Source organism: Danio aesculapii, chromosome 16, assembly GCF_903798145.1.
Source record: "Danio aesculapii chromosome 16, fDanAes4.1, whole genome shotgun sequence".
NCBI classification, from domain to species: Eukaryota; Metazoa; Chordata; class Actinopteri; order Cypriniformes; family Danionidae; genus Danio; species Danio aesculapii.
Window position 1 is genome coordinate 10,620,965 of NC_079450.1, and position 26,560 is coordinate 10,647,524.

The 26,560-nt window shown below is 38.2% G+C and overlaps 1 protein-coding gene across 4 annotated transcripts in view; it reads right to left on the bottom strand.

Moving 5' to 3' along the window:
- The window catches only part of otud7b (OTU deubiquitinase 7B), a 60,200-nt gene that overhangs the window by 1,346 nt on the left and 32,294 nt on the right, over nucleotides 1-26,560 (bottom strand). The window contains exons 2-12 of one of the 4 annotated variants that reach the window (XM_056474948.1): nucleotides 23,075-23,255; nucleotides 20,663-20,833; nucleotides 18,006-18,230; nucleotides 14,569-14,670; nucleotides 12,376-12,503; nucleotides 11,565-11,671; nucleotides 11,340-11,467; nucleotides 8,188-8,337; nucleotides 7,793-7,907; nucleotides 4,142-4,220; nucleotides 1-1,591 (exon numbers count right to left, since the gene is read on the bottom strand). The exon at nucleotides 1-1,591 is cut by the window's left edge and continues 1,346 nt beyond it. In XM_056474948.1, coding sequence (XP_056330923.1) covers nucleotides 134-1,591; nucleotides 4,142-4,220; nucleotides 7,793-7,907; nucleotides 8,188-8,337; nucleotides 11,340-11,467; nucleotides 11,565-11,671; nucleotides 12,376-12,503; nucleotides 14,569-14,670; nucleotides 18,006-18,230; nucleotides 20,663-20,833; nucleotides 23,075-23,159 — 2,748 coding nt within the window. In that variant the 5' untranslated portion in view covers nucleotides 23,160-23,255 and the 3' untranslated portion in view covers nucleotides 1-133. Of the gene's footprint in view, nucleotides 1,592-4,135; nucleotides 4,221-7,792; nucleotides 7,908-8,187; nucleotides 8,338-11,339; nucleotides 11,468-11,564; nucleotides 11,672-12,375; nucleotides 12,504-14,568; nucleotides 14,671-18,005; nucleotides 18,234-20,662; nucleotides 20,834-23,074; nucleotides 23,256-26,560 lie in introns of all 4 variants that reach the window. The other 3 variants (XM_056474947.1, XM_056474946.1, XM_056474945.1) reach the window with 3 other exon arrangements.

Below are 26,560 nucleotides of genomic sequence, written 5' to 3' on the forward strand. Positions count from 1 at the left end.
AGTCTTAATAACCTGGTTCAGAAAGGCCGATCTAATGTTTTAAAGCAAGATCCACACAAACAGGATATGATGTGGCTCACACGGCGTGCTCCAATGAGTCCATTATGAGAGGAACAGGCCAACGATTGTCCATTCAAAACCTGTGGATGGCTGGCTCTGTTTCCCGTCTCTTCAGTTCCTCTCTGTAGCAGTACGAGCAGTAGTTGCCCGTCTCCGGGTGGCCATAGTAATTGCACGTAGGCGTTCGGCATTTGCTGGACTGCAAGTTGGCCAGGCCACCCGCACTGCCTAAGGAGTAATGCCTCACGGGCATCGGCCCGTTTCGACTGTCCAAAGTAGAGCGCAAGTCCCGCAAGCCGTTTGTGTAGGTTCCGCTGGGTTCGCTTGGATAATCAATTGGGTCATGCTCTTGCGGAAAAGACGTCAGGCAGGGGGTGATGATACGGGATGGGCTTCCCAAGCTGGACGAGGGCGGGTGGTACTGGGCATGAGGCGGGCCCTGTGCTAGAGGGCAATGTCTGGGGAGAGTAGCATAAGGAGGCAGACCTGGGTAAGACGATGGTGATCCTCCTGCCAGCTGCCGTCGTGTATCCATATAACCATGATGCATATGGAGATGCTGTGTCATTGGGGTAGGAGAATGGTCAATAAAGGTGTGCCTCGGGATTGGGACCACACCAGAGTAAATCACAGGACTGAAAGAGGACGATTTCAACGCATTAAAATTCGGAGGCGAGCTGTCGGTAACTTCCTCTTTGCTTCCAAAACCTCTGTAGCTTAGCTCAGGTGCGTCCTTCTTCATCTGGGGTCCAGCAGTCGGCGCAAGACCTCCTGCTGCTTTCCGTTCCGCTTCCCTTCTCTGTTCCTGTTCTGCATGAAAGCGTTCCTCTGCATCAACCAGGTAGCGCTGAATCATTTCTTCCTGGAACGGCTGCCGGTTGCTGGTGGTAAGGAGCGCAGAGAAGATATACTTCCTTTCACCTTGCATAGCAGATCGAAGGATGCTAAGACTCACTTTCACATCCGAGCTGTATTTGAAAGGGTCACTTTCCGAAGAGTAGCCTCCGTTTTGCCGCTCGCTGGTTGAGGAGGGTGAGCCTTTCCCAGAGTCCTCGGAGCCAGTTTGAATGGAAGGAGAGCTGTCCTTACTCCCCTTACGGCCTCTAAGAGAGCCTTTCTTCTTCTCCTGACCCTCTTGTTTGCCTCCAGTTCCACTTGCATTCTTCCCTGGCATTAGGCCCCCAACATTCTTCTTCAGCTTACTGCCCAGGCTCTTGCCAAAGCTTCCCAGTTTGTTGGCAACAGAGTCTGCACGCTTCTTGTCCTTATCCTTTTCTTTATCTTTCTTCCCCTTCTCCTTTCCAATTGTGCCGGTGGTTCCTCCTGAACTGTTGCTGGATGAGCTTGAGGAGCTGGAAGATCCACCACTGGTTTTGCCTGTTGTCCCACTAGTTCCAGTAGTACTGCTGTCACCGTTTCCATTGGAACTGCTACTAACGGACTCCTTATCGGATTCTCCAGAGTCAGGTGGGGTGCGGGCATCCTCTCCTGCAGATGCTGTTGGTGACTCTGGCTGTGCCAGTGGGGCCTGCTGTGAATTTAAACAACAAAAAAGACCTGTCAGACAAGATCAGGGGTGTTTAAACTAGGTCCTGGAGGGCAGTTGTCCTGCATAGTTTAGCTCCAAATTCCTTCAACACACCTGCCTGGAAGTTTCTAGTATACCTAGAAAGAGCTTAATTAGCAGGTTCAGGTGTGTTTAATTGAGGTTGAAACTAAAATATGCAGCACACTGGCTCTCCAAGACCGAGTTTGGGCACCCCTTTTCTAGATTATACAGCTATAATACAAAATAAAAAGCATTTAGGACTAAGATAATATTTTTTTTCAAGGGGCCAAGTTACTTGATGATTCTTCCAAAAAGTAAATTAAATTAAATAACTTTAAAAAGATTTGATGCATATAATTGCTCAAATTGGTCATTTTCTTTTAAATAATATTATTTGCATTTTATTTCATTACTATTCAAAACAAATAAGTTCAAAGTCAGATATAATATCTGATTAATTTATTTTTAATCAATACACACAAAAAATATACAGTACATACAAAAATATGTAGTTTTATCCTAAATAGTAAATTTTGACATATAAAAAAACATGAGGGAAATTACAAGTTGATACATATGTACATTTTTTATTTTATTATGCAGTTACATTATTTTTTTTTCAGATTCCAGAAAATGTTCAGGTTTTCCTGGTCACTTTCAATTTCCATGTCAGTTTCATAGCATAATAATATTAAATATTTTAACATACACACCAATATCTGAGAGTACTCATGCACAGTACACCTGGAAAGTATTCAATGCGCTACACTTTTTCCACATTTTGTTAATGTTACAGCCTTATGGGTTGAATTAAATGGATTAAATTCATTTATTACCTCAAAAATCTATGCACAATACCCCAAAATGACAATGTGAAAAAAAAGAGTTTTTGAAATGGTTGCAAATTTATTAATAATACATTTTAAAAAAATTAAATAAAATAAAATCACAAGTATTCACAGCCTTTGCCGTGGAGCTCTAAATTGAGCTCAGGTACATTCTGTTTCCACTGATCATTCTTGAGATGTTTCAGCAGCTTAATTGAAGTTCACCTGTGGTAAATCAGTTGATTGGACATGATTTGAAAAAGGCATACACCTGTTTATTTAAGGTCGAAGGGTTCACAGTGCATGTCAAAGCACAAACCAAGCATGAAGACAAAGGAATTGTCTGTAGACCTCTGAGACAGGATTGTCTCGAGGCACAAGGCTGTGGAAGGTTACAGAAAAACTTCTGCTGCTCTGAAAGTTTCAATGAGCACAGTGGCCTCCATCATCCGTAAGTGGAAGATGTTTGGAACCACCAGGACCCTTCCTAGAGCTGGCCGGCCATCTAAGCTGAGTGATTGGGGGAGAAGGGCCTTAGTCAGGGAGGTGATCAATAACCCAATGGTCACTCTGTCCAAGCCCCAGCGTTCTTCTGTGGAGAGAGGAGAACCTTACAGAAGGACAACCATCTGTGCAGCAACCCACCATTCAGGCCTGTATGGTAGAGTGGCCAGACGGAAGCCACTCCCCGCCTGGAATTTGCCAAAAGGCATCTGAAGGACTCTCAGACCACAAGAAACACAATTATCTGGTCTGATGACACTAAAATTGAACACTTTGGAGTAAATGCCAGGCGTTACATTTGGAGAAAACCAGGCAACGCTCATCACCAGGCTAATACCATCCCTACAGTGAAGCGTGGTGGTGACAGCATCATGTTGTGGGGATGTTTTTCAGAAGCGGGAACTGGAAGACTAGTCAGGATAGAGGGAAAGATGAATGCAGCAATGTACAGAGACATCCTGAATGAAAACCTGCTTCAGAGTGCTCTTGACCTCAGACTGGGGTGACCGTTTATCTTCCAGCAGGACAATGACCCAAAGCACACTGCCAAAATATCAATGGAGTGGCTTCACAACAACTTGGTGAATGTCTTTGAGTGGCCTAGCCAGAGCCCAGATCTAAACCTATTGAACATCTCTGGAGAGATCAGAAAACGGCTGTACACCGTCCCTTCCCTTCCAACCTGATAGAGCTTGAGAAGTATTGCAAAGAGGAATGGGCAAAAATTCCCAAAGACACGTGTGCCAAGCTTGTGGCATCATATTCAAAAAGACTTGAGGCTGTAATTGCTGCCAAAGGTGCATCAACAAATTATTGAGCAAAGGCTTCTGTACATGTGATTTTTCAGGTTTTTTATTTTTAATAAATTTGCAACAATTTCAAAAACTTTTTTCACATTGTCATTATGGGGTATTGTGTGTTGAATTTTGAAGAAATAAATGAATTTAATTCATTCTGGAATAAGGCTGTAGCAAAAAAAAATAAAAAATGTTGAAAAAGTGAAGCGCTATGAATACTTTCCGGATGCACTGAATATTTATAGTATCCAGAGGGCATGCAGTGAACTTTTTTGTTCACAAAAGATTTCATTTTGACATTTCACAATAAAGCAGTTCAATTGTTGTTAGCATGTCAAACAAAGAACACCTAAAAACACAGAAAAAATAACAATAAAAAAAACAAACAGGAAGCTCACCTGTACCTCACAGGGCAGAGGAAGCCAGGTGACAGTCATGTAGCAATGCAGCAGATGGAGCTTGGCCTCCAGAGATAAGGTTACACTGAAACCAAACAACAAGCAGATCAGAGCAATTCAATGTGCTGCAAATGCAGAATCTAAAAATGACGAACAAGAGCAAAAAAAATCAGGAACATTTATGAAAGTACATAAAATTTGCAAAAGACAACATTTGAGGTCAAATCTACAACAGCATAACAAATGTGAAAACTGAATGAGAGGGAACTACAACCCTCAACAGTAAGAGAGCTTTTCTGTGTTCCATTCATAGCAAGCATTTAGGATAATCTGCATTAGAGAACGAAAGTTGCTAATCTTGAGTGTTGGCCAACAGGGCACAGTCCCAGCAGGCTCCACAGGGCTAATGCCGTCATTATGCTCAGACATTACTTAACTCTGCTGTAAATAAGTCAGAGCTGAGTCATTTGGCGCTGCATGGTCAAAATAATCAGAATACTCTGAAAACATTTTTTTTCTGAGCACATCTGGTATGCTCACACAACACAACAATTACAGGAATGTTCTTGGTTTAAAACAAGTGAAATCTCTGCATGGCATCTTTGACGTCTGCTGAACAGGAAATAATTTTGTCTCATCCTTCAGTTTATATAAACGAGCATGAAATTCTGCAAAACGATTCTAATACAAGTGCTTCAGTTAAAATGAAAGCTAGAAATTTGTGCTTTTAAACTCTTCAGGACATTTTACTTCAGACTTAAAAGTATAGTCAACCCAAACTGAAAATTCTGTCATCATTTACTCACTTGCACCAAAATCTGTTTGAGCTTCTTTTCTTCTGTTGAACACAATGGAAAACCTGTGACCATTGACTTCCACAGTATTTGTTTTTCCTTCTATGGAAGTCAGGTTTTCAGTGTTCTTCAAAACATCTTCCTTTGAATCAACATAAATGAACTCAAACAGGTTTGGAACAACTGAAAGGTGAGAAATTGGATGAACTATCCCTTTAACTTTTTTTCTAGCTGTAAACTACACTCACCGGCCACTTTATTAGGTACATCTGTCCAACTGCTTGTTAACACAAATTTCTAATTAGCCAATCACATGGCAGCAACTCAATACATTTAGGTATGTAGACATGGTCCAGACAACCCGAGCATCAGAATGGGGAAGAAAGGTGATTTAAGTGACTTTGAACGTGGCGTGGCTGTTGGTGCCAGACGGGCTGGTCTGAGTATTTAAGAAACTGCTGATCTACTGGAATTTTTGTGCACAACCATCTCTAGGGTTGAGATGGTCTGAAAAAGAAAAAATATCTAGTGAGTGGCAGTTCTGTGGGTGCAAATGCCTTGTTGATGCCAGAGGTCAGAGGAGAATCGCCAGAGTGGTTCGAGTTGATAGAAAGGCAACAGTAACTCAAATAGCAGTAACAGTACCTCGTTACAATGGAGGTATGGAGAAGAGCATCTCTGAACACGTCCAACCTAGAGGCAGATGGGCTACAGCAACAGAAGACCACACCAGGTGCCACTCCTGTCAGCTAAGAACAGGAAACTGAGGCTACAATTCACACAGGCTCACCAAAATTAGACAAAAGAAGATTGGAGAATTGTTGCTTGATCTGATGAGTCTCGATTTCAGCTGCGACGTTCGATGGTAGGGTCAGAATTTGGCATCAACAACATGGAAGCATGGATCCATCCTGCCTTGCATCAACAGTTCAGGCTGGTGGTGGTGGTGTTGTTATGGTGTGGGGGATATTTTCTTGGCACACATTGGGTCTATTATTACCAATTGTGCATTGTGTCAATGCCACAGCCTACCTGAGTATTGTTGCTGACCATGTCCATCCCTTTATGACCACAGTGGACCCATCATCTAATGGCTACTTCCAGCAGGATAACGCCCCATTACATGAAGTGCGAATCATCTCAGACTGGTTTCTTGAACATGACAATGAGTTCACTGTAGTCAAATGGCCTCCACAGTCACCAGGTGTCAATCCAATTGAGCACCTTTGGGATGTGGTGGAATGGGAGATGTGCAGCTGACAAATCTGCAGCAAATGCGTGATGCTGTCACGTCAATATGGACCAAAATCTCTGAGGAATATTTCCAGCACCTTGTTGAATCTATACCATTAAGGATTAAGGCAGTACAGAAGGAAAAAGGGGGTCCAACCTGGTACTAGTAAGGTGTACCTAACAAAGTGGCCAGTGGGTGTATACAGTATGTTCTTGCTTATTCAAAAAAACATGCGAGTTTAAACTGTTGTCTGTTGACATCTGATAGTATCTCACTAATGCGGTCCATTTTATGCACGAGCAGAGGCTTTCTAACTAATTCCTTTCCAATTAATCAGTTAATTAAACAAGGAGAGAAGAAAGGTGCAACTGTCATTGTTGCATAGACAGAGACGAGCACAACAACATAAACAAAAAAAAGCTGTGAATTGTTGATGTTTGTGCAAATACAACATTACAGATCTCTTAAATCATATTGTATTCAGGTATGCTATAATATATAGGTATACTTCAGAATGCAAACTCATGCTACAAACCATTTTAGGTCACACTTTATAATAAGGTTTCATTAGTTAATGCATTTACATGAACTAATAATGAACAAAACCTGTAAAGCATTTATGAATCATGGTTCAACATTTAATAAAGCATTATTAACATCCATATTCATGCTTTTTAACATTAGTTAATGCACCATGAGTTAACATGAACTAACAATCAACAACTGTATTTCCATTAATTAACATTAACAAGAACTAATACTGTAGTAAATGTATTGTTCATTGTTTGTTCATGTTAGTAAATGCATTAACTAACACTAACTAATACAACCTTATTGCAAAGTGTTTTCCCATTTTGAAACTACACTACCAGACAAAAGTCTTGTCGTCGAAGTTTGGTGAAGGAAAAATCATGGTTTGGGGTTACATTCAGTATGGAGGCATGCGAGAGATCTGCAGAGTGGATGGCAACATCAACAGCCTGAGGTATCAAAACATTTGAGCTGCCCATTACATTACAAACCACAGGAGAGGGCAAATACTTCAGCAGGATAGCGCTCTCTCATACTTCAACCCTAAGCTCCTGAAAGCAAAGAAGGTCAAGGTGCTCCAGGATTGGCCAGCCCAGCCACCAGACATGAACATTATTGAGCAAGTGTGGGGTAAGATGGAGGAGGAGACATTGAAGATTAATCCAAAGAATCCTAATGAACTCTGGGAGTCCTGCAAGACCGCTTTCTTTGCCATTCCAGATGACTTTATTAATAAGTGATTTGAGTCATTGCAGAGATGTATGGATGCAGTCCTCCAGGCTCATGGGAGTCAAACACAATATTCATTCTTTCTCCACTGCACCATGACTTTATATTCTATACTGTACATTATTTCTGTTAAGTGACAAGACTTTTGTCTGAGCAAAGTCAGACCTTCCTGTTCTAATTAAATCATTAAAAATCAAGCCATGATCAGATTTTATTTTGGTCAAATAAGTGTAATCTAGAAGCCTTTACCTTTCATATTAGCCACTTCTGATACCAAATGATCAACTAGAAGTTATTATTTGTTGTTCCTAAAACCTGGATAGGCGACAAGACTAGTGTAGTGTACAACAAAACAATTGAAATGTTTACCTTGCTAGCATCACATTGTCATTGTCATCTTTGCCCCATTCCCAGTCTGCCCCAGGATCCACAGCAAAGTGCAAAGGCAGCATCTTATGATCTGAATCTGTCAGAGGGATCACCACTGTGGAGGTTTTTAGCAAACAAAAGGTTACAAACGGTCAGTGCTACCCTGAAATATGCTACTTTCCTGTGTATTTCACTTATATTCAAACACACAATGCAGTATTCGGCAAACTGCACATTTACAGTCATAAATGAATCATCATAAATGCTTTCAGGCATTCATAAATTGCAGTTATTTGTTTAGTCTTGCTTTACAAAACTGGTTTATCAGGCAAAAACAGTACACTGCATGCACCATAAAAAGCGAGCAGATTTGTTACCTATAAAGCTCCCCTCACCTTGTTCTTTGGAACTGTCCTTCTGCTCCATTGAGACCAGGGCAGAGAAATGGGCCTGGTCATATGCCAAAACCAAAGGGGAGCGGTGACACTTGTTGGCTGGTACTTCCAAAGGCAGATAAATCCCTCCGAAAGGAATTGGTGCAAAAGCTAAACAACAGACCCAAAGAAAAAAACTCTTAAGACATGGCTTTGTTTATGCAGCATGAAAGAAAAATATATGTAAAATGTAATATTCCATGTTAACGGTCAACTTGTATATACTGTTTTCTTTTTCAGTCATTTTGATGTGTAATGTAGTTGTGTGAACATAAACAACATCTGTGAATGTAATATGCTCAACGTTCAATGCAAAGGTAGACATTGGCTTTTACAGTGTTAGCTTAGCAAAGCCTACAGTGAACGAAGTTTGGGGAATACAAAAAAAGCCCCCAAAAAAACATCCAGGTTAATGTGATCACAAACGCTTCAGGTTACGCGCATTCACCATGCGCACACACCCCGTGCAGCAAAGGGGGCGGGGCCAGAGGTGCTGTAGTGCTGTAATGTAGCAGAAAACGCTAAAATGCCATTCCAAATGCTGCTATTTTTCACAGAGCTTGTTCTGTTTCTGAATTTGGGCTTCCAAAGAACACGACACAAAGAGAGAAGTGCTTACAGTTTAATTATGCTCCAGAGAATTATAAAAAATATATATATATATAAAGCTCTAGCATTTGACAAAGGTCAGCTTCCAGAATCTCAGTTCAGTGCTGGATTCGACTAAAAACTCCAACAACCGACGAAGCTGTGGATCGTGAGCCACAACCTGTAAGTGTTTTTAGTTGTTAAATTTGATCTACTACATGCACAGTTTGTAGCGTTAACGGTATGTTGTAGCAAGGACGAAATAACGGGAAATGAGTCTATTTATTTACTTGTGTAAATTTATATTCATTAAGTTTTTTAAATTAATTTCAGTAGCATTACTGATTAATATAAAAATATTGTATATTATATGAGACTTGCTTTGTTTACTAAATAAGTGAATCTAATTTGATTTGGATTGTAAACATTAAATAAAAAAGTTAAGGTAGTATTTTTTTATTTCATATATTAAGTTTTTAGTTATGATACTCCCAAAATCATTCTGCATAAATCCGCAGATTTTTAATCCATCATTGAGTCTATTTATTTACTTGTGTAAATGTGTGTAAATTTATATTCATTAAGTTTTTAATTTAATTTCAGTAGCATTACTGACTAATATAAAAATATTGTATATTATATGAGAGACTTGCTTTGTTTACTAAATAAGTGAATCTAATTGGATTTGGATTGTAAACATTAAATACAAGTTAAAAAGGTATTATTTTTATTTCATATAATAGTATCGTTTTTAGTTATGATACTCCCAAACTCATTCTGCATATATCCGCAGATTTTTTACAAAATTCTAAACAATGTTTGAAAAGGGAAAAAAAGTGTTCATATTAAATAACTAATAGAACAAGTAACAATCACATTTCTGTTAAATGTTATTTAGGATTTAAGAAAATACTAATATGAATCAGTGGCAAAAAATGTCCACAGATTCTGTCTGGCCCTACTAATTAGCTGTTTATTAATAGTTAGTAAGGTAGAAGTTGGGTTTAGGTTTTGGGTAGGCTTATCGATGTAAAATTAGATTGTACTCTATAAATAAACAGTCAATATCTTAATATTAGGTAAGTAATAAATCAGTAGTTAATTGCATGAATTGTGACAAACTAAAATGTTATAGAATTTTTTCGGTAACATAAGACCAAACACCCAAACATACATGACTTCACGCATATATTTAACAAGGCTCAACACTAATTTATTTTTTTACTGGCCTGGTTTGGTCAGCAGTAAAGATTTTTACATGCCCTGCCAAACATTTATCTGGTCCCATACAATAAAAATGTTAATTGATTAAAATAGAAATGGCCAAGGAAGAGAGTGTCCCAATTAATGTGAAATCACCCTATTTTACATAAAGTATTAAAGCAAGACAAGCATAGTTGTATAGATTACTTTTATTCAACATAACTCAGAGGGGGAGCGAGTCCACTAATTCATATTAGTATTTTCTTAAATCCTAAATAACATTTAACAGAAATGTGATTGTTACTTGTTCTATCTGTTATTTAATAGGAACACTTTTTTCCCTTTTCAAATATTTGTGCATAACCAAAACCATAACCGAGTTTACCCCTTTTTCAAGATTAAGACAAGTCTTTTGTGTCTCCAGAATGTGTCTAAAGTTTCAGCTCAAAACACCCATCAAATTATTTATTATACCTGTGTGTATATGGGAAATTTGAGCTGTTTTGACCTTGTAGCTGTTTTTGTTGGCTGTGCCTTTAATGCAAATGAGCTGGTTCTCCCGCCCACCGTTCCCACGTGCTTGTCAGAGCAAAAGAGATAATACACACTGCTGTTTGGAAATCCGTTATGTTAATGTACAAAATAAACAGGATTTAAGTCCATGAACCGGGATTGAAGCATCTTCTTTTATAATTGTACGGACACACAGCTGTGGTAAAGTGATTTTACTGCCTTTATTACAAACATGCACTGTTTTAGAAATGTTTTAAAGTTGTAAAAACCAATTCTTGAGGTGCTGCTGATCACAGACAGCTGAAGACATTGTTTAATCCCGATTGCTTTGTGCACGTCCTGTCTTGTTGATATGATTAAACGCGTTACTATGGAGACATGTTGCAATCAATTCAGCTGCCAATCAATTTGGTGGGCGGGGAAACCGGACTCCTACGTCACGTTGAGGTCGGCCTCAAAATGGGATGTATTTGAATCCTATTTTAACATCAGAAAAAAAAAATATATATATATATAAAAAGAGACTTATTATCTTTATATTACCCCAATATGACTGTGGACATGCTACACCTACACTCAGTTCTGTCCAAAAGATGTAACCGCTTATAAAATAGGATTTTCAGGATAGGTGCCCTTTAAAACCTATCAATTCTGAATTAAAGGGACTTTTAGGTCATTAACACTTTAAGCCTGTTAATAAAGGTAAGGAAATTTGCATTAAGAATGTTTTTTTGATTGTTAAAAGAACCTTAAAGTCATTCCCGATGTAAAAAGTAGCTTAAAATATAAATATTCAGCCATCATTTTACCTTCTCCCCCAGAGTCCCGCAGCATGGTGTCAGCAACCACCACTATGGGCCTGCGGAGCACGTGAGCAAGAACGAACACATGAAACTCCTCCAGGCTCTCATACACCGGCTCCTCCTGCGACTCGGCACTGCGGGACACAAAACACACTCACAGCATGAGCAGGACACTCCAGAAAACCTCTGTTTATAACTTCACATTTAGAGGAAAAGAAAAACAACACACACCCGTTGCTGCCATTGGTGCTGTAGTGTATCCTGGGTTCACTAGATGCCAGTTTTAACAACTCGTTCCACTCTTTCTGCCACTCTTCCTCTGTGTAAACCAGCCCCGACTGCATACAAAAGCAAAGAATTAGGCTGAAATAGAGACATAGTTTATGAATATTTTTACTATTGCTAGTTTGGGGTCATTAAAATGTTATGTACTTCCAGGCTGTGGGAAAAAAACAACAATGCATTTAAAAATAAAAGAATCCAAAGATTCAAAAGCATACCAATGTTCATTAAAAAAAAAGAAATAATAAAAATCAAATAAATTCACAAACACACCCCACATTAACTACTATAATCGAAAAATTTATCAAGTTGGTTAACCATGCGTCACATAAGTGCTTAACATTCTACACCATCATTTTATTTCCTAATTTTCTAAGTTTTTTTTTTTGATAATCTTTTCAACTTTTTTCCGGTCTAATTTGTCCAATTCATTTGCCTTTTTTTCAATGCTTTTCAATTATTCAATGCTGAAATCGGTTTCTTTACTTAATACTTTCATGCAAAAGTCTTTTTTTTTGTTTTCAGGATTCTTGAATGAATCAATATTCATTCATTCATTTAAAACAGAACATTTTTGTAGTAGTATCAAATGTTTTTGTTGTAACCTCTCATTTACGTAATGTGTCCTTAGTGTCATTTTCTTTTAAAATATCCTGTAGTAGTGTATATTTTAAGGAAGCACAATACCAAATTGTTTTATGGTTATCTACTGCCATCGTTTTTGTACAAAATAATGAAGCAACAGATAAACTGATCCAACCTCTTTGTTCTGCATGGTTTGCTGCCATCTCCACCTTCGCTTTAAAGCTTCCCTTTCCTGCCCATGATCCATCAGTGCATAGAGAGATTTCCGCAGCATCAGGTCTCGATCATGGAAGCCCCACATTCCTGCATTGTAGAGTTCAATGTTTAAAATATAATTACTGAAGAATATTTTAAGATCTGACGTTAACATCTAGTAGTGGTTTCTAGGTGAGTATGCAGTCCTTTTGCTGTTGTTTAGAAAAAAAAGCTAGCATCTACACTAAAAAAAAAGTTATGTATAGAACTCTACTGACAGAGACAGTTTGACAGTTTTTAGCAACATATTAGTCAGGTTCCCATTATTTCATTAAAGGACTTTCAATGACTTTTTAAAGCACCATTCATTTCATATCAAGTAATCAAGTTGTGATTCACACTGCCAGCATATGTAGCTCTAAAAAAGTCCTTACTGTACTTAATATTTCACTTAATATTTACACTCACCAGCCGATTTATTAGGTACAAAGTACTAGTATTGGGTTGGTCTTCAGAGCTGGCTTGATCCTTCATAGCATATATTCAACAAGGTACTGGAAATATTCCTCAGAGATTTTGGTCTATATTGAAAAAACATCACGCAGTTGCTGCAGATTTGTCAGCTGCACATCCATGATGCAATTCTCCCGTTTCACCACACTTCAAAGGTGCTCTATTGGATTGAGACCTGGTGACTGTGGAGGTCATTTGACTACAGTGAACTCATTGTCATGTTCAAGAAACCAGTCTGAGATGATTTGCACTTCATGACATGGCAAGTTATCCTGCTGGAAGTAGCCATCAGATGATGGGTACACTGTGGTCATAAAGAGATGGACATGGTCAGCAACAATACTCAGGTAGGCGGTGGTGTTGCCACGATGCTCAATTGGTACTAATGGGCCCAAAGTGTGCCAAGAAAATATCTGCCACACCATTACACCACCACCACCAGCCTGAAACGTTGATACAAGATAGGATGGATCCATGCTTTCATGTTGTTGATGCTTAATTCTGACCCTACCATCTGAATGTTGTAGCAATAATCGAGACTCATTAGACACTGCAATGTTTTTCCAATCTTCCATTGTCCAATTTTGGTGAGCCTGTGCGAATTGTAGCCTCAATTTCCTGTGCTTAGCTGACAGGAGTGGCACCCGGTGTGGTCTTCTGCTGCTGTAGCCCATCTGCCTCAAGGTTGGACATGTTGTGCGTTCAGAGATGCTCTTCTAAAGACCTCAGTTGTAACGAGTGGTTATTTGAGTTACTGTTGCCTTTCTATCAACTCAAACCAATCTGGGCATTCTCCTCTGACCTCTGGCATCAACAAGGCATTTGCACCCACAGAACTGCCGCTCACTAGATATTTTCTCTTTTTAGGACCGTTCTCTGTAAACCCTAGAGATGGTTGTGCGTGAAAATCCCAGTAGATCAGCAGTTTCTGAAATACTCAGACCAGCCCGTCTGGCACCAACAACCATGTCCCGTTTAAAGTCACTTAAATCACCTTTCTTCCCCATTCTGATGCTCTGTTTGACCTGCAGCAGATTGACCATGTCTACATGCCTAAATGCATGGAGTTGCTGCCATGTAATTGGCTGATTAGAAATTTGCATTAACGAGCAGTTGGACAGGTGTACCTAATAAAGTGGCTGGTGAGTGTACATTAAAATATTAGCGTTTCAAAGATGTCATGTTCGAATAACTAATAAAATTGGTTGAGTTCAATACTGATAATAATTAAATGCAGTTTCTGAAATATGGATAAACTGTGCATTATTCGTCATTGTTCTTGTACAAGATTTTAATTTAAGAGTTTTAAATTAAGAATTTCACATTTTGTTCTGTTTTTACAGAAGCACAGTACATTTATTGAAATAACACCATAATCAAAATACATTTCTAATTTAATTCAAACACATTCAATAATCTATGTTTGTTTTTAGGTATACTCCAGGTCTTAAATCCATATGTCTGAAATTCAAGTACTGTCAAGAAGTGTGGGAACGCCAGTTAGTTCACAGGAATAATAAATCATCTTTAGTCTGTAAGCTTTGATTTAAAATGGAACACCAACAAACTCTTAGGAAGCAGGAATGGAAGCATATAAAACACATAAATCTAATCTGTTCTGTGCAGATTACTTGCAGATCAGAAGCTTTTGTTCACTTACCCAGAGAGGCTGCGTGTAACAGGCAATTCCCATCACCACTTGTTGCTAGAGGTAATAAACTTTGACAGCCAGTCCCCAAACGAGTCCACCAGTTCAACCGACCTATTAGGAGACGACAAAAAAAAAAAAACTTAGAACAGATGTCTGGAGATACTGCAATACTATATTAAACTTGTTTATTTATTTATTTTTTTTAAACGTGCATATGCTTAAATCAACAATTAAAAAAACACATTTAAAAACGCTAAATTTAAGTATCAGCTAATTTTTATAAACAAAACACAATTCCACTCTCCCTAATATCTTGTTAGAAATCAAACTTTTTGTGCTGGATTGGAGCAAAATGAACAAAAACGTCTCTTTACAATAGTTTTTGAAAACTAATTCCTCAGTCAATTACTCTTCTACCATCAATACACTCGCTGCTGTCAAGAATGTCACCCAATTACCTCATCTAATGAGGGCAGATGGCATACACTCACTAAATTCCATAACAATGTCACGCAGAAGGCTGCACTGTGGCGCAGTGGGTAGCACGTTCGCCTTACAGCAAGATGGTCGCTGATTTGACCCTCGGCTGGGTCAGTTGGCGTTTCTGTGTGGAGTTTACATGTTCTCCCCGTGTTTGCGTGGGTTTCCTCAGGGTGCTCCGGTTTCCCTCACAAGTCCAAAAACATGTGGTATAAGGTGAATTGGGCAGGCTAAATTGTCCATAGTGTATGTGTGTGAATGAGTGTGTGTGAATGTTTCCCTGTGATTTGTAGCAGGCTGGAAGGGCATCCGCCTCATAAAACATGTGCTGGATAAGTTGGCGGTTCATTCCGCTGTGGTGACGATAAAGGGTGAAAAAAGAAAATGAATGAATGAATGAATGAATGTCACGCAGGTAAATTTTAAATATTAAATTCTATTCAATTGTATTTGTATAGTGCTTTTCACAATAATTATCATTCCAAATAAGCTTTACAAAAAGGTTCATTAATAATCGGTTCAAAGAATGGTTAAAGCGAAAGTGGCGACTGCTGCTGCTTACATAAAAACATTTGTTTAAAAGAATCTTTTTGTCCGTTCTATTTTAAAGAGAACAGATTCCATCAGTTGCGTTTCCAGGAACGGTTGCTCCGCTCAAGGAAACGAGAGCACACTAACATTTAATAACTTGTGCACATCACATCAGCTGTGCATGCGACACGTGAGTGGGAGTGTCACAATGCGCCTGGTCATCCTCTCATTCGGTATTCACCTGCTTTCTTTTCGCATGAACACAGTTGATTTTTTCCAGTTGTGCTGCTTCTCGATGGGCATCCTTTTTGTCAAACTTTGCTTTTTAAGAAAACAACAAATTAAAAAAATATTTTAAGCCACAGTTGAAAGCCCAATCCCAATTCTACCCCTTAGACATTGCCCTTACCCCTACCACTCGAGTTGCACGTTCATGTGAAGGGGTAGGGGTGACCAAATTCTCTTTCGTTTGAAATCGTAGGGTTAAGGGGAAGGGCTAGACAGCTCTTTAAACTGAGATTTTTCAGGACCATACTCGAAACCAAGGGGTAAGAAAATTTCCCAGAATACACCAGCAACAACGGCAGCATGGCTGCAGACGGAAGTCAGGAGATGCACAAATTAGTATTTGTTTGTCATTGTTGGGAATCTTTACAACAAACAAGCACATGTTGTTACATATTTATAACCGTGTCCGTGTTTTACCATCATGCTTTAAAAAAAAAAACAAAAAAAAAACAACAACAAAAAAAAAACGCTAAAATCTATAAGTCCTAATAATAACTCCTGTACAGCAGTCCCACAACATTCTGACACTCAATGACACTCGAATACCCTGTCAGAAAAGTCTAGTGGCCAGGAATGAGCTTTATACAGTGTCTGGTTTAACGTTAATTTTGTTTTCATGTGTTTACATAAATGAATATGGCCACGATGTAAATGAACAGTACAGTTACAATCTTATTGCCATGTTATATCGTTATGATAACATGATATCGTTGCCTTCAGTAATTTCCTGAAGATAAATACCAAAAAAATAACAACTAGAATAACTACAGCAGTCGCGATCGTCGATCCCATATAAAGTAAGAGAGCGTGATAACATGATGACGTGTGCAGGTGCTGTGCCATTTCTTAGGGGCCATTTTTGAAGCCCTTCCCCTTCACACTCTGTTTCAAGGGCCAAGGCGAAGGGTAAGGGGAAGGAGTACAAAAACTGAATTGGGACGAAATCTACCCGCATTTGGCGGGTTGGCAGGTGTTAATGTCAAGCCCTGGTTGGACGGTATATTAATAGTTAACTTAACTTAAAATTATACAATTTAGAGTTTTTTTTCCCAAAATGGTGATGTCTATGTGTATAATACATGTTCAGTGAAGTGTATAAAAGACATAAAAAGCCAAATTAATGAAAAGTTGAAAATGCATTGATCAAAGAATGAAATCCACACTTTTAACCCCCTACACAAAGTTAGCGTTCATGAAATAGGAAATCGACATAAGTTCGAATTAGATTCTGAACTTTTATAAGCGCAGACCTAAAGTGTATAAAATATACCTAAAGAAAAGTTTCCACCTGACTGAGTTTAAGTGCCTTCATTTCTGAAAGTGTATGTTGCATGACCAATACAGTACATCCTGATTCATTCAAACTATTCATTGATTTTCTTTTTGGCTTAGTCCCTTTACTAATCTGGGGTCGCCACAGCGGAACGAAGAGTTAACTTATCCAGCATATGTTTTACGCAGCAGATGCCCTTCCAGCTGCAACCCATCACTGGGAAACATCAATACACTCATTCACACACGTACACTATGGACAATTTAGCCTGCCCAATTCACCTAAAGCGCATGTCGTTGGACTTGTGGGAGAAACCAGAGCATCCAGAGGAAACCCACGCGAAAATGGGGAGAACACGCAAACTCCACACAGAAATGCCAACTGACCCAGTTGAGGCTCGAACCTGCGACCTTCTTGCTGTGAGGCGATTGTGCTACCCACTGCGCTACCATGACACACACAACAACTAAGTGAGGCAGCACTGGAGGAATATAGTGAACAAAATCAAACTCTTTATTGATAATGAATTCAACAGCCAAAACTAAAAACACAAATAAATAAATACTATACTTTAAGGGTCTCATTATTTTAAGGTATTTTAAAAGACTTTTACTCATTATGTGTGTGTGCTGAATACATTTCTGCTTATTAGACTATGCCAAACTCCTGCGTACGTCACATGAAAAAGTATTTGGCACGTCGGTCCATGTAGGGCGTTTCAAATCAGTCACTTATAAGGTAATATTTAAGTCAGTATGCTAATGCAGGCAGCTAACAGAAAAGCTATGTTGGAAAAATCCAGCTATAAAACTCAGAATATCAAAATATTTGGTTTATCTGTCAGAGCGGAGACTGCTGAAATGCAATGACTAACCAGCTTGCTCCAGCGCCACCATCATAGACTGCTCAATGAGGTCTCTCTCGATGAAGCCGCGGAAGTCGTCTCTGTAGACGGTGAGGTCCGGCAACTGGAAGGTGCAGAGCGGGGTATCCAGGAGCTGCTCGTTGGTTCCTCCTGTACTGGACACGTGGGATCGGGCCAGAGAGACGATGGTGGAGCTGGCGTGAGAGATTCCCCTCGACAGTCTCTTCTCTGTGGCTGCTGCCATGATACATGTTCAGATTACTGAGTAGAACTAGAGACTGGTGACCTATTATCTAGTCAACTTATCATTCCTCCACTCCTTTCAATTCGAAAAACAGCGTTAGTCAGGTGAGAGTGGGCAAGGCTTTTAAGGTGACATCATATGCAATTGTGTCATGATGCGGGTAAATCATTAACAGATATGATGAAAAACAATGCTTGACAATTGAGGTCAAGCAGAGAGGTGTTTCAGTGCTGTTTATACTAGGGCTAAAGGATATAATGTTTGAGCATGGATATCGTAATGTGTGTATCCGCAATAGTCACATCGCAAGAAGATTAATTTGCAATTCAAGAATCTATTTTTATATTTGAATCCTGATTCCACAGAAAATCATAAAGCACCGTTTAACTTTTATTTTTGCTCTGTATATTTTATATGCTTGTAATTTATTATCTTTTATGCAAATGCACTGCACAGGCTAAACTTTAATCTAAATTAATGAAATGTTCCCAAATAGAACTATTCAAATTATCTGATAAAAATTATATTCATATTGCAGCAAAGCAAAATACAGCAATGTCAGATTTTTCTGGAAAATACATTGCGATAATACAATTTCACCAAATTGACATAAAAAAAAATAAATTGTACTCAAATACAGACCCCCTAGTTTGTTTTTCGCGATCCCGCGATCGCTGAATCCAACGAAAAATTAACAAAAAGTCACACATTTTTGCAAACCTGCAAAATTATTAATTAAAATCGCAAAAAATTTAAATAATTTTATAAAAAAATATTTCGCAAAATTGTCCACATTGTCATTTCTAAAAATAAATAAAAATTATATATATATATATATATATATATATATATATATATATATATATATATATATATATATATATATATATATATATATATATATATATATATATATATATATATATATATATTTTTTTTTTTTTTTTTTTTTTTTTTTTTTTAAATCATGAAAAACTAGGAGGTCTGTGAATAGCTCAATTTGGAAAGAATTTGTTAATTGAATTAACTAGTCAACATAAAATTTCATAAATTACAAGCATATGTAAATTCAACAGAGCAAAGATAAAAGAAGTAAAAAGTGCTTTACAGTGTTTTGGGGATTCTAATGCTGTGTTCACAACAGACACGGAACGTGCAAATAAATCACACTATTCGCGTGTAAATAGACGCGTGAGCATTGAGTTTACTTGCTTCATTCGCACGTCAAAATCGCTTCCCAATATAATTGAAATAGTAGCTGTGCTTTAGGAAGGCTGAAAAACCGTGTAGATTCATTCACTGCCGTGTCTGAGTCCACTAGATCCTTTCAGAGGTGCACCCAGCTCTGCGATTTCATAAACTCCTCCAGAAACTATACCTGGATGATGAAGGCTTTCAGCGGTGCTTCAGACTGAGCCAAGCCCAGTTTGATCAACTGTTGTCCGGTGTAATCAAGGTGATTTTCCCTCAAGACACCAACAACAGGCACTATGTCATAATCACGGCCCTACAAGAGCAAGCTCCTGATTGGTTTACAAGGCGCGAAGGTCCGCTGAAGTTCAGATTTTCCAACTTGATTGATTCAAATGAGCAAAATGCTCAACTCGCGACACGTCATTTGTACGAATCGCACCGCAGGATGTCTATTCGCATCTTTGCATTGACTTAACATGTAAATCGCTCATGCTTGAGGTTTCATCCATGTCTAGTGTGAACACGGCATTACAGAATTCAGGTACAGAAACAACAACAAAAAAATAAATTAAATTACATGGTGTTCAATGTATAAATCATTCACAGAATTAGATTTTGTTTAAAAGTTACAAACTGTACTATTGTTTGTCTAAATGCTTCGAAATTGTCATTGTGAAAAAAATGATGAAAAACTTTCACTCCATTAAATTAAACTCAGTGCAGTGACTCCACATCCTTCACATGTATTCTAAATTGTGTGTCTGATCAACTATCCCGGTAAAGTCTAGATTGGATATGCGGCCAGCCGGAAGTGTGACATGCACGTCAATATGGCAGCATTTTTTATGACACTGTATAACAATAATTAATATTTTTACAGTCCTGTGACGGTTGGGTTAAGGTTTGGGGCAGGGGTAGGCAATAAAAAAAAAATACAATTTATTGGGTAATTTAATAGATAGAATAAATAATACTCTTTACAACTACTGTTTTTACATTACTGTGATGGTTGGGTTTAGGGTTGGGGTGGGGGTAGATTTTAATAAAATACAATAAATGGGAAATTTAATAAATACTATAAATAATTTGCGTTAACTTCCGGCCACAACCATATCCGATCTAACAACAATCAACTATCCCAGCTTAACATTGCACATCTTGCGGCATGACTATTACAGATGTGCACACTGCAATATCAATGCCGAAACCTTATATTTTACAGTCTTACCTTGCACAACCTCATCTTGTCGATGCAAGAGGGGCCGCCCCGTCCGTGCCATCTCCTTCTCAATGGAGGGGTACTCGCTCTCCTCAACAAAGCTGCATGAGAGGCTCCCAGCGTGCACTTGTCTCAGCTGCTCAAAGTCACTCAGTGCAGCTGACAGGTCCCAATTCTTTCCTGAGAAAAGAGAGCCATATTCAGTGTTCTTACGGATCAAATCTAAGTACTTTCCAGGTGCATTTTTAAACTTTGGCAAATTACACATTTACATATACAGGACTGTGCAAAATCCTAGGCCTGTCACAATATCTATCTTTTGCTGGGTGATATATTGCACCCAAATGTATTACCTAAACGATATTATTGCCACTTTATAACATATCACTAATAAATAAATAACACCTTTTTACAACATATTGTAAAAATTCAGGTACACTGTTTCAAAGAACATTTAATTTTTAGGAATATTTCGACATTTCAAATTGGAAAATGAAAAAATATCTTAAAAGAAATAAATGAGAAATAATAGATGGAAACAAAAGGACAAAATAACATGTTTGACATACAAGTCAAAAGTAGATTTTTAAGGCCTTTACAGACCATTTTTTAATAATCAGGCAGAGTATTTTATTTTCGTAAACAGCGCGGATGTGAATGCTTCTGAATGCTTTGATTAGCTGGAGCAGGCGTCTCATGTCAGCGCGTTCTAATCGTAAATGCAATATTTCAAGCAATTTTCCTTCTGCGTTCACACAGCGCAGCATTCCGGCAAATTACTAGTAATGTTACAACTTCTCTTTCTGGAAAATTGCCGGAACGAATTTACCGCTATTATCAAAACGTGCCAGTTCACACATGATCCCTGTCCGGTAATTTTCCGGAAAGGTCTGTATGTGTGAAAGGGGCTAATGAGATGAAGTTAACTGCATGTTCTATTTTATGGAAATATTTCCCTGCAAAAGCAAACAGAATTAAAGAATTGCAACACTGTAACAGTCTTAACCAGCTCCAGAATAATGCAAATGACTTAAAGGTGTGAAAATATCCCAAGAGTTCATAGTTCCACTGCACCTCTGCTTAGGAGTTCAAATATTAACCTGTGCTGCAGCAGTGCTCAGTGGCACATTCTGCTACAGGTGTTTCTGTCAATACTGCTCTGAATCAACTTTCAAGCAAGCATACTGCAGAACTATATATATTTTAAAGCATTCTCTTATCTTCAGTGTTGCTAGGCAACATGCACTGAATTTGTTAAGGCTTTACCTTACAGCACAAATTCATATGGAAGCTTAAGCCACTGTTTTTGTTTTGCTTTTTAATGCTCCTTGCAGTCAATCATGAAAATCTAAGCCAGGGTAGATGCAAAACTGAACTCTGCATGACTTCAAGATCTGCAAAGTCATAACTATCCTCTGTAATATTTTAGGGTCTTTTGTACATTGGGACTATACTTTTGTAATGATGTTAGACACTTTCAATTAAATCTCTTGGTTTGTATCAATATGGTTTGAAACAAAAAGAAATTAAGCAAATAAAAGATGATTTGAACATTTATTTCAAAGCATTATCAAAAATATCATTAGTTCTATTACAACATTATTAAGATAAATATAAACATTGTTTTTGTATGAGATATAACACAAAAAAAACTCTAAGTGTTTCATTAACGCTAGTTCAGACGCAAGACGCAAGAGGCGTCATTCAAATCACATGTATGCAAATCACATCTCTGCATACGTTACAAATTTAGGAGTAATCTACAAATTAAAAAAATATATATTAATTTGTGTGTCACGCGTGTTCTGAACTGTGGGTTGTGATCCATACGAATCACGGATTAACCTTTCACCCATACATAAAAAACAATGCTAGAATCATTTTAGCTGATTGTGCATCATCTCAAACAGAGGTGTCAGTGTCAGTATTGTTAAAAACTCTATAGTATTTACTATAAATTACTACAGCATGTTTTCATGGGGGTGCCTGACAACTGAAAATAGATCTGGTAGCAGATAACGCAGCCTTTGTTACTTTTTACCTTGCACCTTTTTGTTAACATTTATTTGTTTAGAATATAAACAAATAAATATCACATTCTGAATCCAATGGCTAATTATTAAAGAATGAAATATTATGTGTTCTTTGGAAGAGTGTACTTGGATTTTGATGCTATTGCATTATTTATTGTCTGGCATTATATAATGAGTGGCATGAAATGATCTTAAAATTACAATAATATCTTTATCGCAATATATTTTGGTACAATATATTGTACAACAAAAAATAGATATTGTACCATAAAATAAAGTGCGACCAATTTTGCTTATGTCACCCTAATTCATCATTACTAAAGTAAAGTAGAAGGAAAATAATAAAGCTACATGGAGGGTAATGGGGAACAGGATGGTTTGGGCTCACCCTCCAGCAGGTCTCTGGCCAGTCCGGGTTCAGCTCCAGTAGAACGGACAAAGTCGGACAGGACTGCGTCCATATCCAAAGTCATGTGATCATGAATTTACAGTGCAGAAGGGGGCATCAGGAGAGAGAAAAAACAGGAGAGCACTTCTCCCTCACAGCAACAGCACAGTTTGGGCCACACCTGAAGAGAAAGAGAAAAACAGACAGAAGAGAACCTTAGTGAGGCCATGCTCAAGCGTTGGCTTGGTGCATCATTACCAGAGATCTGTTGACTCCAGCAGTCACATGTCTTTCCTGTGACCTCTGCTGTGGAGCTCAGCTGAACGCTTCAGTTTGCATTACAGAGAGTCTGCAGTTCATTAGAAAGGGGGCTAGTGTGATCCAGCATTTTAGGCACACAAGACCCAGATTATACTACTGCAATAACTGGAAAACAAAAAGTTGATCAAAAACATTTTTTGGGGGAAAAGGGGGCCATTTTTCTGGCACAGTAGGTAGTGCTGTCGCCTCACAGCAAGAAGGTCGCTGGTTCGAGCCTCGGCTGGGTCAGTTGGCGTTTCTGTGTGGAGTTTGCATGTTCTCTCCTGTGGGTTTCCTCCGGGTGCTCCGGTTTCCCCCACAGTCCAAAGACATGTGGTACAGGTGAATTGGGAAGGCTAAATTGTCTGTAGTGTATGAGTGTGAAAGAGTGTGTGTGGGTGTTTCCCAGAGATGGGTTGCAGCTGGAAGGGCATCCACTGCGTAAAACGTGCTGGATAAGTTGGCGGTTCATTCCGCTGTGGCAACCGTGGATTAAGAAAGGGACTAAGCCGAAGAGAGAATGAATGAATGAAAATAAAATCAACAACAGGGCCCAAGAATACATTTTTTTCCTTAATCTTAGCAGTAACAATAGATTTTATTTTTGCTACATAAACTTACACTACAGTTCAAACTTTGAGTGTTTGAGTTATTTACTAAGAAAGCATCACTTTAAAAACAAAATTACGCATTATAAATGTTTTCCACAATGATGAGAAATATCGGAGAAATATCAAAATAATTTATTTGACATTTTAATAACATTTTAGGATTTATTTTAAATATTGTATATTCATATCCATTTATACTGTTGAGACATAACTAATTATGAAACAACCCATTCTTTTACTTCCTGTTTCCATTTGAAGTAATGGAGGAGTTTATAGCCAAGTCATAATTACAAACATCTTCAGGAATCTTCAAGTGATTGTGGTCAGTGTGACATGAATTCATTAAGCAATTTTATTTATTCCATACTTTTGTAGGAGGGTTTGTTTTTCAAATACAATCACAATGAAGAGCACATTATGTGTGTAATGTTATGCTTTCTGTCAGCACAAGATTGATACAAAATCATTTCACATTATAACACAGAAAGCACCATTTATATGTATCTACATACTCTACATGACTTTGCTGCAATCAATCAATCAATCAATCAAATAAATAGCACATAACTGTCAGCTTATCCATCAGCTTGACCACGTTTGTCAATACAATGAAATCATCTTAATATTGCCAGTGTTGCCACTGCAGTTGCCTTGCAATAACTGGATGTCAACTGAATTTAATTCTTACACTCTTCCTTCAATGCTTAATGTTGCTCTTTGAAAAAAGATGTGCAGTCACAAAGCACAGTCACACCAACAAATGAAGTTATTCTCTCTATCAGTACTGAGTTTCTGAATAAACTCAAACACCAGCACTGTTTTCTTCTGGGAAAATATATAGAACCACAATATCCCAAATTTAAACCAAGTCTGCTCAATGCATGAGGCCTGCTTAAGCTGCATTGTCCTCATGTCCAAGAGATGCTGTTTCACAGATGTCATTTAATGATACACATGTGATTTCTTCGCCACTTGTTTACATTCACAGACATAACTAACATTCAGTGAACTTGTGATTAATATTTGGTAATATATTTGGTAATGCTGATAGTTGAGAATAAACAAGGTATTTGTAATTATTTTAAGCCAAAGTGCACCACTCGAGTTCTGCATACTTATTCTGACTTGACCTTAGGCTTGAACAATGAGAATTACACACTTTAAGCATTATATTGGGGCCATAAATGTTATATTATTGAATACATTTCACTTTTCATTTTCCCAGCCTTTTTTAAATTTAACACAAATGTTCAAAGTCTGGTAAAATAAGTGACTACCTCGACACCTCAATACATATTTGTTTATTTAAGTGCAGTATGCAAGTTTGACACCCAGTGGTTGAACTAGGTATTGCATTCTTGGATCAAAACACACACACACACACACACACACACACACACACACGCACACGCAGGTAGCCAGATTGACGACATCAACAGCATGCCTGACTATTGAGCCTAAAGGCTGATTTAAACAGTGTTCTACTGAAAAGCAACGGCACACAATTAAAGGAATATTTACCATACTAAAAGGAGATTATTTTATTAAAATTAAAAGATTAAAATTATTAAAAATGAATCACTTTCTGGCCATCTGATATAGGGCATGTATGCATGTACAGTTGAAGTTTTTTCCCCAAATTTGTTTTTAACGGAGAGCAGTTTTTGTCAACACATTTCTAAACATAATAGTTTTAATAACTCATTTCTAATAACTGCGGCCGACAAGGGGGCCTTAGCGAGCTTTGTGGGGGGTCGTGTCATATTTTTAAAAAAAAATCTTAGCAGTGGGCAATTAGAAGGATCATGTTGCGTTAGTTCATTTTATCCACTAGCTCAGTGGTCCTCAACCACCGGGTCTGTGGATCAATTGGTACCAAGCTGCACAAGAAATCATTATTTATTTCTGTTTTATTTATTATCTGAGCCTGAACAATCTTTTATTTTGAAAAGTCTTTTATTTTGAAAAATGAGCGTATTCTCTCGCCTACGTCTCGGTCACTTGAGCACCAAAATTTAACCCACAAGCAGCAAAATGGGAAGAAACAGGCGTCTTTAGAAAGTTTCTTTGCTAAGGGAAAAAGGCCAAGTGAAGGACCCGCGAACTGCCAAGGAATAGATCCGCAACCCACTTGTCAACAAATCAGGTGAATCCACTATGGCTGTGCAAGAAGATCAAATGATGGAGATTGCAAATGACGGCGGCATATCGCATATTTCTGGAGTTTGCACAAGTTTGTTGTTTCCAATGGAGGTGTGCGGTGCGCTCGCGTCGCGGCCCGGGGTTCATTGGTGCGAGCGCACCGCGCACCACAAGTCACGTGACAAAAATTGAGCGATCAGCTTCAGCTTGTATGGAATATTTACATTTCGGCAAGACTAATTTTCAATTTTCTCAGACAAACACAGAACACCCAAACACTGCAGTGCTCTGACTTTTCTCCAGAAATAAAACTTGTATCAGGGCGACAGCAATGTTTTGTCAGTTTGTGATCCTCAGAGAAAACGGCTTGATGGTCGCATATGGAACACCTATGTAACCTGCTCACCTAATGTTTACGCTCATAATATTTATA